The sequence below is a fragment of the Brassica napus genome, chromosome C8, assembly GCF_020379485.1.
Source record: "Brassica napus cultivar Da-Ae chromosome C8, Da-Ae, whole genome shotgun sequence".
Taxonomy (NCBI): Eukaryota; Viridiplantae; Streptophyta; class Magnoliopsida; order Brassicales; family Brassicaceae; genus Brassica; species Brassica napus.
The window spans coordinates 43,742,580-43,754,408 of record NC_063451.1 but is presented as its reverse complement, the minus strand read 5'-3'; the positions used below and the strand labels follow the sequence as shown (position 1 = coordinate 43,754,408).

At 34.6% G+C, this 11,829-nt stretch overlaps 2 protein-coding genes across 9 annotated transcripts; one reads left to right on the top strand and one right to left on the bottom strand.

The window, feature by feature from the left end:
- Nucleotides 1–1,765: 1,765 nt before the first annotated feature.
- On the bottom strand, nucleotides 1,766–4,273 carry LOC106411864 (chaperone protein dnaJ 10). 7 transcript variants are annotated; one of them, XM_013852709.3, is made up of 9 exons: nucleotides 4,095–4,273; nucleotides 3,742–3,834; nucleotides 3,589–3,648; nucleotides 3,358–3,440; nucleotides 3,110–3,275; nucleotides 2,895–3,024; nucleotides 2,416–2,753; nucleotides 2,232–2,330; nucleotides 1,766–2,066 (listed from the first exon to the last, which is right to left on the bottom strand). In XM_013852709.3, exons 2-9 carry the CDS (start codon nucleotides 3,826–3,828, stop codon nucleotides 1,977–1,979), a joined length of 1,053 nt encoding a protein of 350 aa, XP_013708163.1. In that variant the 5' UTR covers nucleotides 3,829–3,834; nucleotides 4,095–4,273; the 3' UTR covers nucleotides 1,766–1,976. The 7 variants fall into 7 exon arrangements, with proteins under 7 accessions (XP_013708163.1, XP_013708166.1, XP_013708167.1 ...); XM_013852712.3 differs by having other exon boundaries at nucleotides 1,766–2,111; nucleotides 4,095–4,272; XM_013852713.3 differs by having other exon boundaries at nucleotides 1,766–2,111; nucleotides 2,250–2,330; nucleotides 4,095–4,272.
- Nucleotides 4,274–8,342: 4,069 nt separating this feature from the next.
- LOC106415174 (phosphatidylinositol/phosphatidylcholine transfer protein SFH8) lies at nucleotides 8,343–11,829 on the top strand. 2 transcript variants are annotated; one of them, XM_013855811.3, is made up of 10 exons: nucleotides 8,343–8,609; nucleotides 9,083–9,753; nucleotides 9,839–9,916; nucleotides 10,003–10,104; nucleotides 10,199–10,248; nucleotides 10,340–10,439; nucleotides 10,526–10,624; nucleotides 10,709–10,822; nucleotides 10,922–11,051; nucleotides 11,134–11,829. In XM_013855811.3, the coding sequence occupies exons 1-10, from the start codon at nucleotides 8,576–8,578 to the stop codon at nucleotides 11,652–11,654; spliced, it is 1,899 nt and encodes a 632-aa protein (XP_013711265.1). In that variant the 5' UTR covers nucleotides 8,343–8,575; the 3' UTR covers nucleotides 11,655–11,829. The 2 variants fall into 2 exon arrangements, with proteins under 2 accessions (XP_013711265.1, XP_013711264.1); XM_013855810.3 differs by having other exon boundaries at nucleotides 8,347–8,609; nucleotides 9,071–9,753.

Here is an 11,829-nt window from a genome sequence, read left to right as displayed (position 1 = left end):
TTAATTAAACTCTTTTTTTTGCTTGTCTTTTTCAGTTGCATTTATGAAATATCCTAAAACGAATAAAACTGCCTAATTTATTACTTGTCTTTTCAGTTACATTAATGAAATATGCTTAAATGAATTTAAACTTTCTATTTTATTGTTTGTCTTTTTCAGTTACCTTAATAAAATATCCTTAAATAAATTTGGACATAATGTCATTTAATCAATAAAAAAAAACTCATGAGTTATCCTTACGTGCATAATTTTAATAATGGAGATTTTTAAAAACGTGCATCATTAAAATGTTAACTAAAACATGCAGCGCTAATATATAACATGCATCAATAAAACTAGAATTTGACTCACACAATTGTACGGATATTATTTTCAGTTGATTAAATTTAAAAATAATTATTTATTCAAAAAAAATTTAAGAATGACTATGTTTTTAAAAATTATATGGTATTATTTGCTCATAACTCATTTGTCATTTGAAAAATTGTTAGAAAGAAAATTTTAGCATAATATAACTCAGTTGTCATTTGCTAAATTTATGGTTTTTATTTATATTTTTTATTATTTAATTATAATATTTTTATTTTATATTTGAAAGATAAATGAATTTTCTTTCAAACAATATTTTTGTAAATGTATTTTTTAAAAAATAATCAATTAAAATTGTTATTATCATTGAATATCATTATTTTGACATAATTTGAATTTTCATTTACATCAAAATTTATCATATTTTAGGATAATTTTAATTTAAAATGTAATTTTCATATTTTTCAAACAAATTCTAAAATAATTTTTAAATATTTTGTAATAATTGTTAAAAAAAAATATTGAGTTGCATTTCAAATAAAAAGGTAAAGATTTTAAAAATATTCTAATTAAAATATGTAAAATTTAATATAGTTTTAAGGAAATTGTCAAAATAAAAAAAATTACACATAAAATAATCATGATTTTTATTAACTGGGCGGGATATTATTTATATGATATCGCACACGAAAGAAAAATTTCTATTTTTAAAATTATCTAATTAACTCTATACTCATTTTTTATATATTTTTATATGATATCACACATTCGTAAAAAAAATAGATAGTTTAAGATGCAAAAAAAAAAAATATTTACTTAATGAATATAATATGAACGAATATTACAAATACATCATTTAATAAAATAAATAATTAAAAATTAAAAATTCATATCCGCGCTGGCGCGCGGGTCAGGGTCTAGTTATTTATTTAAAAAGTTCGATATTTATAGTTGCACGACCTAAATTTTATTTAACTTAAGACCAAGAAAAAATTCTCAAGATATCAAATCAAAATATTACAAAATTTTAACTATCAAAATTTAGTAATTAATATAAATAAACTATTTAGTTTTTAATGGTTTAAATATAAAGATTATCTGGATTTTATTCTAGACATGTTTATTTTTTTTATAAATTTTAAATACTTTATAACTATACATAAACGAAATTGGAATAGAAAAAAATTTGAATAATAATTTTAAACGGTTTTAGATTGGAAGTAAACTTTGAGAGCTGTGAAGAATATCTTAAAATTTTCTAAAGTCTTCAAATTATCTATTATCCATCAAAGCTTTATTGACTAAAAAGTCTCTAAAATCTCCAAAAATAATCAAGAAGTCATTTCCTCAGTTTTTTTGTTCAATAATCAATTTGTTTTTTTTAACCCTACAAAACTTGATTTTTGTTTACAGTTTCTAATTTTTAAAGTCTAAAGCCAAAATCAATACTATGCAGTGGCCTTAATAGGGGTTAGGTTTGATCTATTGATGAATCATTTTCTCAGAAAACAATCTCTACTACAAAACTGTGAAAATAATTAAAATAAAAAGACCAAAAGACAAATCCAAACTTGAGACGATAGCAAAAAGAAAAGGTGGAAAAAAAAAACAGCCATTTAAATTCCGGTTTCTCTCTGTTTTATAGCTGGCGAAAGATGATGGGAGTTTCAGGACGTCGCCGTTGAAGAACCTCCGGTGTCCAGTTTCACGGCTTCGTGACGTAAGCTGCTTCCTCTGGTGTACGGCTTCTTAGCACCCTAACAGAAACAGAGAGATGCACGGTCCTAGTTTATACATTGGTTCTTTTATAAGAATCAAAACAACAACAACAACAATCTTATTATGTTAGCAAAAAAAAAAAAAAAAAAATCTTATTATCAAAACTCAATGAGCTTCTCTGTTATGTTTTAAAAGTCACGAACCCTTTTCTTTTTGCTCACCTGCAAGATCGTTCCAAGTTTCCTTAGTCCTGCGGCTCGAGCTCTAAGAACATCTTTGGAAACACTTGGATCTCTAAGCACCTACGTGACAAAATCAATATTTAATTTAAGCTAGTACTAAGAAAGATGGTTGTTATGTAAATAACGCAAGGTGTGAATCTCTTACAGATTGGCAGACATGAGAAAGAGTTGACTCGATGTCTAGAACATTGATTTGCCAAAGAGACTGAAGCAAAGCATCCATTTTAGCTTCAATGGCTTTCTGAATATGCTCCTCTTTGTTATCTCCTTGGTGCTCATGCAGCCTGTTCACTTCATCCTGCAGCTGAAGCAACGAAACCGCACCGGAAGCAGCCATCACTTGAGATTTCATGTGGTGGCCTTTGTCACGCACCCATTCGGCTAGGAAGGGCACTTTCAAAAACCGTTTGCCTTTCCCTATCTCTTTAGCCGCTTTTCTTGTGTATATGTAACCAATTGTATGCATCATCGCCTCCCCAAAACCTTAAACACAGTCACAAGCAACATTACAATGGAACCAAAAAAAAAAATTTTTGGCTAAATTTTGATTTCCGAAAAAATAAAAAGCACCAAAAAAAAAATTATTCTATAATTAAAAAAAATGCAACAAGGGTTTTATTTTACCGGCAGAAGAAAGGCTCTTTGCCTCTTGGTTTGCCCATTCGGTAAACTCGTCGGTACGTCCTTCCACAAATGGTTCGAGCTTGTTTTTCAACGTGGCGGCGAGCTTGTCTTCCCTCTCCTTCTGAAGAGCCTGCACGTAGTTCCAATACATATTATATAAAGAACAGTAAACATCATTTAACAAAGAAGAAAGGAAATGATTAATAACAAAGTACTTTGATCTTGTCTTGAAGCATTTGCTTTCTGATCTCAGGCTCGTATGATTCTAAGTCAGCTTCGATGGATGCCAAGTAAGCAAGTGCAAGCTGCCCAACGTATTCTTCAAAGACTTCGCTTCCGAAAAGCATACCAAACACAGCTGCAGGATCAACCATTGCATCCCTGAAAAGAGTTTGAGTCAGCTTCATTCTCAACTGAAACGGTAGATATATAGTTTGTAACAACAAAAAAAAAAAAAACTTACTGTTGAACACCTTCTTTGCCATATTTGTCATAAGCCGCTCTCTTCTCAGGGTTGCTCAAAACCTGATAAGCCTCGCCTAATACCTTTCATATACAAAAAGGACATGAAATGTGAGAGAGAGACTCCGCATGGCATTACATCCATCAGGTATCCAGTAAACAACAAACCCAAACCCAAAGAAACAGTAGCAATGAACACAAACACCATATCATCTCTTGCATTTGATTTTACCTGAAAGTTTTTAGCAGCTTGAGGATCTCCAGGGTTCTTGTCTGGATGAACGTTCCTTGCCTTGAGACAGAATCAAAACCATTAATTAAAACTTTGTTCACTCATATTCCATAAGGATTTTTGATGATACAAAAGAAAGGAAAAGAGATTTACTTTTAAGTAGTAAGCCTTTTTAATGTCAGCTTCGGAAGCATCGGTTTTGACGGCTAAGATGTCATAATACTCATTCTCCTTCACCATACCTTCCTTTGTGAAAAAAAAAACAAAAAAACAAAAAAAACACAGATTATTCAAACTTGTTAAAACATCTGATCCCACCAATCATATTCATATAGATATATCAATGTTTTCCCATTTCTCTTGTGACGGAGAAAACAAGGATCATCGAAAGGCCAGATCTTATCAAGAAACCCAGATCATCAATCAGGAAAAAAGAAAACGGAGTCGTCGTGAGATGATCATGCATGAATCTAGACATAAGAAGAGAGATGGAGGCAGAAGCTTACTGGTCGTGCGTGCGTATGTGTAAATCTCTCTCTCTCTCTCTCTCTTTCGTTTAGTTGGCGAATGAGAGAAAGATTTGGGTTTTTTAATATTATGACGAGTGATAAGAGAATATACAACGATGCAACCACACGGAAAATTAAGGTAGTGATGTGAAGGCTTTACGCTGTTTTTCCTTGTCGAGAAGAAAAAAAAAAGAAGAAAGAAAAGGACAAGTTTTTTTCGGTTACCAAATAAAATTCATTTCAAAACGTGTGATCGTGTCCGAATCGTACACGTGTCTCGGAATGTTCGAACCGTGTTTTTTGATATTACGAGGAAAGATCATGCTGGCTTATGCTTTTTTTCTTTTTTCTTTTTTTGGTATTGTTCTCGCCGGCGCCATCTAGCAATCAATAATTATTATTTGGCAAAAGTGATATCTTCTTATTCACCTAAATGTCCTTATTACTCTTGTGGGCTGATAAGTCTGTCTAATGGGCTTCTCTTCTCAAGCAATCATCGGATTAGGCCAGAAAGAGAGAAAGTGTGAACTTCGTTCTTTTCATTGTGTTATCGTGTAACATTGAATCTCTCATCACGGTTGAGAGTGATTGAGTAATTTAATGTGATAGTGAAAGCTTTTGAAGGACACCGCTCCGTATCACAGGTAATAACATCCTGCAAGATTGAGTTAGGGAGATAGAGGTCAATCGTTAAGAACTTAAATCAGACAAAGGAAAATACTTAACAAAGTTAGATAACGTTAATTTGTTATGGATATTGATTTTGATGACCATGCCTCGGATCTTGGGTGTTTGATTTGACCCTCGAAGCAGTATTTTTGATTTCTTACTTAGCTTATTAAAATCAACAAGTTGTGCCTCGATCTCTTTCTTGATGATCCCAAACACACAAGATTCAGAAATTCTACAACCATAGGCGTGAGCATTCACTTAAAGTTTGGGACTCTGAAGTGTCTACTTTACTGCTGCCAGATTTGCAATAACCCCAGCTAGCTCTTCTCAGAATTATAATAAAAACATCATTTGAACTTGGAAAAGTTGACAAATTGTGCATGATGGCAGCAGTGCATATATACTGTACGTGACATCTGCTATAATGACTTCAAACTGGATATATTGTAGTTTCTTGCAACTATGTTCGCTTTCTATATTTTATATTTTTATGTTCGCTTTTTATAGGGCAGCCTTGCTAAAAACTTACATCCAAGTGGGGCCTCCATGGCAGTGTAATTGAACAACAAAATCACGGTGTGAACAACGAAGCATGTGAGCATCATTATTTTACTGGGTGATCATCATGACCAGTTTGTAGTGAATGGTTAGAGGATCCCAGAGAGATGAATGTATAAAGAATGGTTAGAGGTCAAGCTTTCTCTTTTATCGTTTTTGGATTTACATTATTCTATTTTCTATTATGCTCATTAGCATGTTTTGCTATCACTTGGTCCGGACTGAATGATCCAGACTTCCGACCAAAATTGTGATATGGTATGTAACTTTTCTTGTTAACTCAAACAAGTGGTATTTAGGACTAAACCCTAGAAAAAGGACTAAGCAAAAAGAAAATTCAGCTATTAACCTTGAATCTAAAATGTATATATCGTCATTGTAAATCAATGAGTACCATCTTCTGATTATTCTTTTGAATTTCTCAATCTCTCCTTAACATTGTTATATTAATTAAAATTAAAATAGTGTGGTTTTGTTGAATTTGCAATGATTGATTAAAAATTCTCCAGACGGTACATCGCCAATCATAACTCGACTGATCATTGCATCAACTGAAAGTCAATATTCGTGCTGTTAGATTCAATTAATGAACCTTCTAATAATAAGTATTTTTTTCTTAAACTCATTCTTTTGCTGATTTCTAGAAAAGAAATACATTTCGTGAAAGTAAGCAATTGAATAATAAATACTATTTCAAAACTAAGATGGGAAGGCCTAACGACCGCTGACCATTCCTTTAATTGCTCCGTATTTTACTTGAAATTGTTTCTTTTATCAGTCCTCCGTTATCTGCCACGTGTTATGTAGGTCCATTGTATGAGGTACCGAACGAAATTTCACTTCGACCCCTTTATTAATGAACAATTCACATTTTCCTGCACACCATCTTCCAATTGTCAAAGCTGACCCAAAAGAAAGAAATAAAAGTCTAATGCTCTCACATAAACCCGTCTATAAATGTTAAAAATCAGTCAAACAGAGTTTTGTATTGTTTGGATAGAACAGATTGCAAGTTTTTCTAAGAAGAGACTTAGAGTTTGAATGGGGAGAGGATAGTGGATGCCCTACTTGTGCATCCACATTCACCAAACTGTTGAAAATAAATAATGAAAATAAGTATTTTTCATTTATAAAGTATTTTTAAAAATAAGTCCTTTTAATAATGAAAATAAGTAGTATTATAAAATTTATGTAAATTAATTTAAATTTAAACAGTACTTTGAACCACTTTTTATCCACTTTCACCATTCATACATAAGTTTAGAACCGCTAGATCCGCTAGATCCGCACTTGAACCGCTAGATCCGCTTGAACCACTCTTGTTACGCTCGATCCACTTGATCCGCTAGATCAGCAACGCTTGATCCGCTTTTCCCATTCGAAGCCTTAGAAATAAGTAAATCACAAATGTCAAATCATAACTTGACTATGATCGAATACAACAAATTTTAAAACAAAATTCTCCTTATTCAAATACGTTTTATAAACTCAGTCTTAGAGCATCAACAACAAGAAAAACTAAATTAATTTTCCAAAAAATATGAATATTATTGTTTAGGTTAGGGGTGGGCGTTTGGGTATCCGTTCGGATTCAGGTCGGGTATTTCAAATTTTCGGGTATTTTGGTATAGAAGTGTAAAATTCGTTCGGGTATTTCTGTACTTTGGATCGGATCCGGATATTTTTAGTTCAGATTCGGTTATTTCAGTTTGGGTTCAGATATTTAAATTTTGAAAGAAAAAAAACTAAAATTTCATTATTCAATTTTCTTGTATTTAAAAATATAACTTTCACTTAACTGATTTTTTATTTTTTAATATATTGAGTGATTACTAGATTTGGACATAACATTTTAAAACTAAAAAGACACTAATTTGGTTATTGTTTTTAAAATTTTGGATCTAACTTTTGTTAATTCTTGAAACAAAAAAATTGACACGCATTTTAATTGAGTAACAAATCATTTTCTCTGTAATTATATTTATATTATATGAACTTAAAGTATGTGTAGTATCAATATAAATATTTTAAATAAAATGAGAGATATAAATTATAAATATAAAGTTAGTAATATATATGTTCGGTTATCTTCAGATATCCTTTCAGTTCTGATATTACCCACTCGGGTTCGGATATCCACTCTCTCTTAATTCAATATCCGTTTGGATATTTTGCTATTTCGGTTCAAATTTTGGGTTCAGATTTTTTGGATCGGATTTAGATACGAATTCAGATATTGGGTAAAATGTCCACTCCAAGTTGAAGTTATAAAACTTAGAAATATAGTTTACAATTGATCCAAAATTAAGTGGGGTCATAGTGCAAAGAATATATTTTGTCCATCCCCTATTTTGTCGTCGTTTTGTCGGCGTATAGTTTAAAATAAAAGTAAAATGTTTTAATTATTTTAACCTGCGCCACTGAGCAAATAGGTTTGCAGGTCTGTTGACCGTAGATCCGTTAAAGTTGTACCTGTGGCCATTAATGACCGTTGAATCAGCCTCGGTTGATGACAAAAGCAATGATCTCTCCCCTTTCTCCTTATTGTTTATATTAAGCCCAAATACACCCCCAACATTATGCCTACTTTTTATATTTGAACAAAAACTAATTATTGGCAACAAATGTAACCTCAATTTTATATAATAAGCTTTTAATGAGATGCTATATATCACATTATTATTACTTAAAAATTAAATTTTAAAATTAGATTTATGTATATTTTCTTTTGGTATATACCGTATTATAAAAAAAAGATCAGAATATGTCATATGATCAATGTTACTTAAAAAGTTTAAAGCCAATACGTGGTAAGAAAATAGTACAGGTTTTGATAAGAAAAAAAAAAAGAATTTGGAATATGTAAATAATTTCCCAATATTAAAAATCCTCACGAAATACCACCGTCAATTTAGGGGTTAGATTGAAAGACAAAAAAAAGAGTGGGGTGGGAAACGAATGAAACAGTTGGGGTATTAATTGAATAACTTTTAAAATATTAAAAAAAAAAAATCAAAGTAGAGGCATTATAGGTGGTGAGAGGTAGGAGGAGAAAGTGAGAAAGTCCAGAGTTGGTTCCGAATTTGTCTCCCCAATTTTATTTATTTTTAGCGATTTTTTGTTCGTTGTGAATGTGAGAGAGAGAGAGAGAGAGGTAGATAGATCCGCTTGATAACCTCTATTGCTGGTTGCATATTGATTCGTGAATCAGCCAATTTTCTCGAGAGATCCAAGGAGGAATCTTAAACATGTCAGGTCCACTTGATCGATTCGCAAGACCATGTAAGAGATCTCTTCTTCTCTATCGCGATGATTGTGTGGTTTCTGGGGAAAAAAAGTTCCGTTATTAGGGCTTTTACTTTAGCTTCTTCGTATTGGAATCGCATTTCTCGATAAAGTTGGTCTCTTTTGCTTTCTCGTGCGTTCAATTTAGGGTTTCTGTCTTCTGCTTAGCTTCTTCAACTGTTTTGAGCTAATGCCATAGTTCAATAGATAGTTATTTGTGGATTGATTAGAGAAAATGGGAATATAAATTGTTGATAAAGGTCATGTCTTTCTCTTTGGAGTTGTTTAAGTAATGTAGTAGCTTGTTAACCAACTGAGTTGGGCTAGTGGCACTTGATGGATAACCCCAATACGGTGAACCCGCAGTTCGATTCCCGTTGGCCACTGTTTTTAATTCAAAAAAGAAAATGTAGTAGCTTGTTCAATCGTTCAATAGATCATTAATGGGGTTTCATCAGCTTTCACCACAGGCTTCGAGGGATTCTTGAGCAGCGACGAGAAGAAGGAACGCAAGTCCGACTTCGAGAACTCGGAGGACGAGAGGAGGACCAGGATCGGCTCTTTAAAGAAGAAAGCCATTAACGCGTCCACCAAGTTCAAGCACTCTCTCAAGAAGAAGAGCGGGAGGAGAAAGAGCGACGGACGGGTGAGTTCCGTCTCCATCGAGGACGTCAGGGACGTCGAGGAGCTCCAGGCCGTCGACGCGTTTCGCCACGCGCTGCTGATCGACGAGCTGCTTCCGAGCAGGCACGACGACTACCACATGATGCTGAGGTTCTTGAAAGCGAGGAAGTTCGATATCGAGAAGGCGAAGCACATGTGGTCTGATATGATTCAGTGGAGGAAAGAGTTTGGCACTGACACTATTCTTCAAGATTTTGATTTCGAAGAGATTAATGAAGTTTTGAAGTATTACCCGCACGGTTACCACGGTGTTGATAAAGAAGGCAGGCCCATTTACATTGAGAGGCTGGGGAAAGTTGATCCTAACAAGCTCATGCAAGTCACAAGCATGGATAGGTATGTGAGGTATCATGTTAAGGAGTTCGAGAGGAGCTTTATGATCAAGTTTCCTTCCTGCACAATTGCTGCTAAGAAGCATATTGACTCCAACACAACTATTCTAGATGTTCAGGGAGTGGTAAGTTTCCTTACAAATCTCTTGAAGGTTCTTTCTAAGATTTTAGTATTGATTCTCATTGCCTTCGTATTAATTTATTATCCAGGGATTGAAAAACTTTACTAAGTCTGCTCGGGAGCTTATCACACGGTTACAGAAGATCGACGGAGACAATTATCCTGAGGTAGTTTTTAATTGGAACTTCTAGTAGTACTTAGTCCCCTAATCTTTCATCATATGCTAATCTCAGATGTGTGTTAATTCATGCAGACTCTCCACCAAATGTTTATCGTCAATGCAGGGGCTGGGTTTAGGCTGCTCTGGAATACTGTGAAGGGCTTTATAGACCCCAAAACATCTTCTAAAATTCATGTATGATCATCTAAGTTATGTGGTTTACGTCTCTAGTTAAATACTTGTTGTCAGCTATATGGAATTCACTTTGGTCCATTGTAATGTAATGTAGGTCCTTGGATACAAGTACCAGACCAAATTGCTTGAAGTGATTGATGCCAAGTATGTTAACCTTTAACTTTCTGATACTTCTTGTCTCCTCTGGATTTATACGGAAGCTTATTGTCCAAAACCTCTCTGCACTTTTGTACAGTGAGTTACCTGAGTTCTTGGGAGGTGCATGTACTTGCGCGGATCAAGGTGGTTGCATGCTTTCGGACAAGGGACCTTGGAAAAACCCGGAAATTGTCAAGGTCATTTGATTGACTCTTCTCTTTGTGCCTATTACATAGCACCAGCTCTAAAGCTGACACAGCTTGTTACCTTCTCTTAATCTCAGATGGTGCTTCATGGGGGTGCACATAGGGCGAAGCAGGTGGTGAAAGTTTTGAACAGTGAGGGGAAAGTCATTGCTTACGCAAAGCCATCGTATCCATGGGTATGTAGCTATTGACTCTTAGAATTAGTCCTTCTTTAACTTAGAACTAAAGACCTGAACTCTTGACTCCGTCAATAAACGCAGATAAAGGGAAGTGACACTTCCACTGCAGAGTCAGGATCTGATGCCGAAGATATCGGATCTCCGAAGGCTATAATGAGTTTCTCCCATCTCCGCTTGACACCTGTTCGTGAAGAGGTAAAATCTTCTATGTGTCTAGTTGCATTTTCAGAATCTCTATGACTGTTGTTAGATTCCGTGTATGCTTATATAGTATCTGCTCCTGAGACTTTGCAGGCAAAGATAGCGGGTGAAACGAGCTTGGCCGGTGGTCTTCTGGGCTATGATGAATATGTACCGATGGTTGACAAAGCCGTTGATGCAACCTGGAAAGTGAAACCAGCCATCCAGAGAGTTGCCTCAAAAGGTTAGTTAGCTGAAACTTTGTCAGAAACACACATGCTTTGCTTGTCTGGTGAACTGAATCTATCAATTTGTCTCTCCTTCAGGGACTTTGATGTCTCCCACCGCTCCAAAGGACACTGAAGGAATCCTAGCTCGAGTCCTAGTAATGATCATAACATACGTGATGGCGGTTTTCACATTCTTCCGAGCAGTACCTTTCCTTGTGATCAAGAAACTTCCTGCTTCCCAACCACAAACCGAAGGAAACGCAACAGAACTTCTCGGTGAAGTAGCAGCAACAACTAAAGAGGAGTCTCGCCCTCCTTCTCCTGTACCAGATCTCACAGAAACAGAGCTCCTAACATCTGTGATGAAGAAACTAACCGAGCTAGAAGGAAAAATCGGAACTCTACAAACAAAGCCGAATGAGATGCCTTACGAGAAAGAGGAACTATTAAACGCAGCTGTATGCAGAGTGGACGCACTTGAAGCAGAGCTCATCGCTACTAAGAAAGCGCTTTACGAAGCTCTGATGAGGCAAGAAGAGTTGCTTGCTTACATTGATCGTCAAGAAGAAGCTCAATTCCAGAAGACGAAGAAGAAGAAGCATCTCTTTTGCTTTTAGAGCAAAGCCTATGACCAGGCAATTCAAACTCTTTACTTTCTCCTTTACAACCACGTTCTTAGATCACCAAGAAAAGAAAAATTCGTTTGTCTGATTTGATGTTTAAAAACTAATACAGGAGCTCTTTCTTCTGTGACGATGATCCTCCACGCGTTATATATATTATGTTTTTATC

Coding starts and splice junctions, on each gene's coding strand:
- LOC106411864 (XM_013852709.3), bottom strand. CDS start 3,828: ATGGTGAAGGAGAATGAGTATTATGACATCTTAGCCGTCAAAACCGAT. Junction 3,649..3,741: donor AAAAGGCTTACTACTTAAAA/GTAAATCTCTTT, acceptor TTCTGTCTCAAG/GCAAGGAACGTTCATCCAGA. Junction 3,025..3,109: donor TGCTTCAAGACAAGATCAAA/GTACTTTGTTAT, acceptor AACTACGTGCAG/GCTCTTCAGAAGGAGAGGGA.
- LOC106415174 (XM_013855810.3), top strand. CDS start 8,576: ATGTCAGGTCCACTTGATCGATTCGCAAGACCAT. Junction 10,105..10,198: donor AAACATCTTCTAAAATTCAT/GTATGATCATCT, acceptor AATGTAATGTAG/GTCCTTGGATACAAGTACCA. Junction 10,625..10,708: donor CAAAGCCATCGTATCCATGG/GTATGTAGCTAT, acceptor CAATAAACGCAG/ATAAAGGGAAGTGACACTTC.